Source organism: Platalea leucorodia (assembly GCF_965183815.1).
Source record: "Platalea leucorodia genome assembly, chromosome: 7".
NCBI lineage: Eukaryota > Metazoa > Chordata > Aves > Pelecaniformes > Threskiornithidae > Platalea > Platalea leucorodia.
This window is the reverse complement of record NC_138829.1, coordinates 41,779,363-41,785,923: the sequence shown is the minus strand read 5'-3', so window position 1 is coordinate 41,785,923 and position 6,561 is coordinate 41,779,363. Positions and strand designations below refer to the sequence as shown.

Below are 6,561 nucleotides of genomic sequence, written 5' to 3'. Positions count from 1 at the left end.
CCTCCAGGCAGCCCCAATCGATAGCAGAGCCCCGCTCCCCCGGCCCGGGCGGCGCGTTGCTACGGAGACAGCGCGGGGCCCGGGCGGGAAAGGCCGCCCGCCTCGGCGCCGCCTCGCGCTTCCCCCTCCCGCCCCCGCAGCCCGCCCCCGCACCATCTGGAGCAGCGAGCCGTTGGCAGAGGTTAACGTTTCGTTTTAATCCATTAAACCATACAGCGAATGCAAAAGGCATAAACACACCAACAGAACGCACATAAAACGCGAACAGCAACTCAGACTGTATCCACTCAGCTTGCGGTTGTAAGGCACCGACGTGTTGAGAACTTATTTTTATACAATGGCGCAAACGCACCAGCGCCCCACGAGCGATATCCAGTGCTTTTCCTTTCAAACCCGTGCCGGGGCGCCAGCCGTTACTGACAATCCCGGGGCGAGGGAGCACCTTGCTGCCCCGGCTCCTCAGAGAGAACCAGAAAGGAGGGCGGGAGGCCGCAGGGCCCGGCGGGAGAGAGACCCCTCCCCGCCACAGCGAAGCCAGCCCCTCACCGTTCCCTCCAGCCTGGCCTCCCCGCACACGACGGCAGCTCCTACAAACCTGCCGGCGTAGCACTGGGTGGCAAGGCAAAGATGCCTGAAGGAGCTGCCGTGCCAGCTTCGCAGCCTTGCTATTTAAAAATAGCAGCGCTTGCAAGCAGGCAGCTGTGGAGGCATTAAGGGAATGTACAGGCAGGGAGAAACTGCCCTCCAACAGTGCTGCGGACCTACACAGGGATATCCAGCCCTGCTGAGGAGATGCCCACGAGCAGTTCCAGGCATGACTACCAACAAGTCCAATTCTGTTGTTTCTTCATGCTTACAAACTTTCCAAAACCATACAAATGTCTCATTTCTATTGTGTGTGCCCAGAATGTCAAGTCAGGCTATGGGCTGTTGTGTATAAATGGGAGATGTGTGATCTGAGGATGCAGGCACAGTACTGGTGCTTTTGGTAAGTGAAGTATTAGATATTAAGTGTTAAGGCAGATGCCTTTCAGTGATGTGGGAGAAGAGGAAGGAGCAACAAAGGAGAGGGAAGGGCACAGGGAGAACAGAAAGATTACTGAAGGCAGGAAGAGAGAACAGCTGCTTCCAGAAAAACTAGAGCACAAAGCTGGCTCTGGTAAGGGCAATGGCATACAACGTGTTTCCTTGGAGAAAGCCAAGGCAAATTGTCATCCCAGTTCTCAGCTTGGATGAGGTACCTTCCACTTAAATTCACATTCAAAGCAGACCCAGCCTTACCACCATCATTCTTCCACAGCTTGTAATCCCATACTACACACAACAGGAGGCCAAGACCTCTAACCGAGGTTAGAGGAGGGTGTTAAAAGGAAGCAGCTCTCATGCTCTCGCCCACTATCATCCTCCAAGAAACCCAATAGCTTACTCTCTGATGTTCTTTGTTCTCATTCAGAGCCATTTAACAAAACAAACTTCAAACACCAGCATCTTCATCTGTAAAGTAACCTAACTCACATCACAGCTTATTGGATGTTCCAGACGGCTTGCCCGTGAGGTGTTTGCGGAAGAAAGCTTGGATCTGCTGCCAAGCATCTATCTGTGCCTCGCAGTGTGCCTTGGGCTCCCCTCCCCACACCACAGGCTTGCCAACTAGCAGGTGCATTGAGGCTGCACACATCGGGAAAAAGGGGGGTTCAATGTAATGCCCTGCTCCAGGATAACAGAATACCTCAGGCTTTTCCTTCCCGTGAGCTTGCAAACGTTTGCTCCCCTCAACTGCAAAGAATTCGCTTTTCCAGTTGTGATCATCCTGGCCCACAATGAACAAGAAGCGACACTCAGCCTTCTCCAAAGGGATAAAGCTTTGTCGGTCAGGCCCTTCTAGCGGGTTGTTCAGTACATCCACAATATCAGCAATCCCGGACTCGCTGACCTTGATGCGTTTTGCATTGACACCAAGGGGTGGAATGGTGACATCCTTGTAGCGGAGCACTGCGCCCACATTTGCCACCGAGCCATTGATAAGGGCGGTGGCTGTGATGCCCTTTAGGAAGGAGGCCATGGAGATGCACAGGTCACCCCCCTTTGAGATTCCAAGCAAACCAATCCCTGGACCTTTAACCTGGAGGGGAGAGAAGAGAAACCACAAGCAATGAAGCATAGGACACCACTTCTTTAAAATGTTGCCATGTTCGCAGCAGTGTCTGTCCCGAATCTGGACCCCAGGCACAGGCATCTAAGGTCCTGTGTGCAGGGCCCACGTTTGAGCAACCCTTCCGTGCTTGATTTATGATCATAAGCCCTGCTGAGACTGCACCATCATCCTCACAAAGCTACAAGGCTCAGTGCTGAAGCATATGCAGAGGGTACAGCTGTGCTCGCAAGAAGCATGCAGAAGCGCAGCCCCAGATTCACTTTGCTTATAAGGCAGTTCAGGGAAGAAGAGGGAGGGGGCAGGGGAGGCCTCTTCTACAAATGCTTCTTTTCAGTGCAAAATGCTCAAAGTCAGCAATGACCATGATACTGTCATCAGTTACGATAACGTATTTCTTATATTCAACCACTGTCTTCGATTCCCCTGTTAAGAAGCTAACATGGGGTAGCAGACTCCACATTAGCTGCTCTCCCATTTCTCTAGTATGTTTGGTGTCTAACTCACAGTGAAAAGGAAGTATTCTGAAGTAGCTTACTCTTAAAAAAATAACCTATTAAAACCATTTTTCTGAGCAAATTGTACAGTCCTCTGGAGTCAATCTATAATAGGTTACCTTCATTTTCTGTTACACGGGCAAATTAACTAGAATAGGAAAGCTAAATGATCTTACAGGGTGCTGAAATCCTCTAAGGTTACTGGAAGAAGGTCAGCTAATATCACAACTGCTCCAATATCCAAAGACCCTCGGGGTAAAAAGGCTCTGAGACAGCATCAAAATTTAATACCTTTTGTACCTTATCACCAGTGCAATAGGCTCAAAACCCATTGACTTTGAAGCATGGAAAGGGGGAAATTAGAAACTATGGCTGAAACTTCACAACGTGTTAAAAACATGGTGAGGGTATCAGTGGAGGCGTTAATGGGAGGCTATGGTACTGCTCGCAGGGGAAAAAAGGCAGGGGAGAAGCCATTTTCAGAGTTTTTTGGGCAGAGAGGTGGCAAGAGCAGTTAGGGTTAGGGCGACTGAAAAGCAACCAAGACCTTTAACAACTACTCATCTCTCTGAGGTTGAGGAAGGTATTTATTTTGAGTTCTGCAGAGAAACCAAGTGTTGCCTTGTGCAATGCTAGTTATTGTCATGCACAACTACTTCGAAGCAGATGCAGAACCGAGCAGGTTTCTCTTCCAAGAGGTGTTGACTTAGAAGGATCCCCAAGTTCACAACTAGCTACTAAAACCCATACTCACCAAATACCAACATTTGGAGTGATTTTAACAGCTTATACAATACACAGCAACAAATGTGTACTGGTGGACTTCCTTGAGGCCTGGATCACAGAAGGTTATCATGTCCTCCGTGGCTGAAAAGGGCATTTAGTTCTGAAGGACATTCTACAGAGCATAACCCTGAAAGCCCCGCTGGGAGTTCAGCAAGACTCCAGGCAACTAGTACCCTAGTTATGACACTGGGTTGAATGGAGCAGAAATTACCAGTATGTGACCTATGTGTCACTGTGTCACCTGGCCAGTTCAAAAGGAAGAACTGGAATAACCTGCCAGAGAACCATTGCAATGGGAGTTAAAGATATAAAACAAATTAATTGCAGCCAACTTGAATGGAGGTGCTATTTTAAGTACAGCAGCTCTGCCCCATCTGCAGTCTGACAGGACCTGACTAATGAGTGCTCCCTCCAGTGAGAGAGCGTCAATGAACAAACCAACCTGGCTGTGTTGTAACATATAGTTTACAGCTTCTTCAAAATATTCCAGGTGGAATTCCTTCATCTCTTTGGGGAGATCTTCATAGCTGTAGAAAGCCAGAGCCAGCACAGCAAAGCCATAGTTTGCCAGCAGGCATGCCCTGTATTCAGGGAGTCCTCCTCCCGTTCCATACAAGTCAATAATTCCTGGAAAAGGGCCATTTCCTGCAAGAGACCACATAACAGGGCACATTAACCCACAATTTTTAATTTATATTCCAAATTCATAGGCCTGGGAATCTGTCTTTTTAAAAAAGTAAAAAACATAGAGCAACAGAACGGTACCGAGGGTCCTAAATTACTGTGCCAGTTTTCAGCAAATGGCTACATTGCTTCAAGGTTAAACGAGGCGGCACAAAATAGCAGGCCTGCTAATCTCTTGGATAACATCAGGGAACACAGAGCTGGAAGGGAAGGGATCCCTTGACAGTCACAACTACTTCTCTATACCCTGTAAATCCACTGCAAAGGTATCAAGCTCTGCTTCAAAAATACCCAGGAGGCTTCTCCCCAGTGCATTTCTCAGAAGACTGATCCAAAAAATCTCATCTTCTGATGGTTCCAGCTTCTTCGTTTCAGTGCAAATGTACTATAGCCACTTATTCTGGGATTAAGAGAAGAAAGTATTTGCAACCAGCCTTGCTAACCTGGTGGAGGAAGCTTTACATTAGGTTCATCAGGGGACAGGGACTGAAGTCCAGAGCTGAGAGGGGTTGCTGCAAACTGATACAGTACGGGAAGGAGGAGGCCAAGAGGGAGACTCCCATTTCTGCTCAGAAAGGAGAGTGAGGCTTCCCTCAGGTGTCTGCAGACTAACACGAGGAACTTGGGCAACAAACAAGAAGAACTGGAAATTCACCTCTGGCAACAGGGCTACGATGCAATGAGAGTGCGGGACACTGGCTGGGACAGCACGTATGGTTTTGGCGCTATCATGGAGGAGTTACCAGGCACAGACAGGGAAGAAGGGGGAGAGCGGAAGGCACGTGCTACGTAGAGGAGCTCCTTGAGGACACGGGGTTCCAGAGACATGCTTGGTGAAAGCCTCTGGGTCACAGGGGGAAGGAGAGGTGGGATGTGGTGGTGGTGTGGCTGCTACAGACCACTCAACCAAGAAGAGGCAAGAGATGAGGCTTCCTACAGGCAAGTAGCAGAAGTGTGGACAGCCACTGGGAGGACAACACAGCATTTGTCAGGCAATCTGAAAACCTCACAGACCCTCCCAATGATTATTTTCCAACAAAAATACTGTAAGGGCAAACCTGCCTACTGCTTGATCTTCTGCTCACAAATGGGGAAGAACTGGGAACAAATGTGGCAGCAAAAGGCAGCGTGGGCTGCAGCAACTACGACATTACCAAGTTCAGGATCTGTGGAGAGGCTGGGAAGGGAAGCAGCAGGCTTAAGACTCGAGACTTTTGGAGAGCAACCTTCAGCTTACTGAAAGAATTACTAGCTGAATTCCCTGGAAAACCGCCAGGTAGAGGAAAGGTACTTTGAAGACTGGCTGACGCCACCTCCCACGGCACTTGGAAACAAAAAGGGTACCGCGATCAATGCCTTCATGCCCGATACTAGCCAACAAAACAAACTCACGTGTGTTTTAGCCCACGTAGCTGCGCTACATGAGGAGCATGGCCAGCAGATCAACGCTGGTCAGGCTGATCAGGCCGCTCCCTGAAGAGTGCCCAGCGCCAGCCGGCGAGTCCAGCTCCCCCCCGTGTCCTCTGCCTGGTACCGGGCTGAAGGGGAGTCCGGGGGGGTCTGGCTCTGGGCCCGGGAGCACGGGGCCGAGAGCGGAGGCAGCACCCGCGGGGGACGGAGCCCGGCACGGCCGGTACTCACCGGGGGGCAGGAAGAGCGTCGCCCGGATCCTCCCCTCTCGCACCGGGACTCTCCGCACCCCGTCCCGCAGGAAGGCCCGCTCGTGCTGCGCCTGGGCCAGGAGCCGCCCGGGCGGGTCCCCGTGGCCCTCGAACACCTCCAGCTGCAGGAGGAAGGGGCTCTGCACGTCCCGCTTCACCAGCCGCCTGAAGGGCTTCTGGGGCTGCAGCGCCCAGAGCAGTCCCATGGGCTCCAGGCCGGAGAAGCTGCCTCCCGGCAGCGCGGGGCAGCGGGCGAGGTCCAGCTCCCCGTCGTCCCCCGCCTGGTAGCGGGCGCAGGCCTGGAAGAGCTCGCCCGTCTCGTCCTGCAAGGACGTCCGCAGCGTGACCTGCTGCCGCGGGCCGAGGCCCTGCACGGCGATGGCCAGCGGCTCATCGAAGAGGCTGCGGGCGGCGGGCGAGAGGCGGACGGAGGCGGCCATGGAGGAGAGGCCGCGGGCAGAGGCCGTCCCGGGGGTCGGCGCGCGGCTGCGGCGCTGTGGGGCTGCGGGCGCGGGGCCGGGGCCGGACAGCAGCCGCCTCCGCCAGCCGCGGGAGCCGGCCCGGCGCAGGCAGCGGGCAGTGACCTGCCACATGGCCCCGGATCGCTTCCGCCGCGGGGGCGGACTCCGGGCCAGGTCCCCGCGGGACCGGGGCGGGCTCGGGCAGGAGATTCCGGCTGCGCCGCTGGCACGGCCCGGCGGGGCGGAGCGGGACGGCAGGTCCCCGCCCGCCTGCCCGCCTCCTCCCCTGCCTCCCCTCCCCGGCTGCGGGAGCGGGCTCT

General features: G+C 53.5%; 1 protein-coding gene across 1 annotated transcript; it reads right to left on the bottom strand.

Moving 5' to 3' along the window:
- Positions 1-176: 176 nt before the first annotated feature.
- Positions 177-6,373, bottom strand: LOC309592886 (acyl-coenzyme A thioesterase 1-like; the record flags this gene model as incomplete). The annotated part of the gene is made up of 3 exons (XM_082316848.1): positions 177-2,122; positions 3,878-4,080; positions 5,761-6,373. The coding sequence occupies 3 exons, from the start codon at positions 6,371-6,373 to the stop codon at positions 1,517-1,519; spliced, it is 1,422 nt and encodes a 473-aa protein (XP_082172974.1). The 3' UTR covers positions 177-1,516.
- Positions 6,374-6,561: the final 188 nt, after the last annotated feature.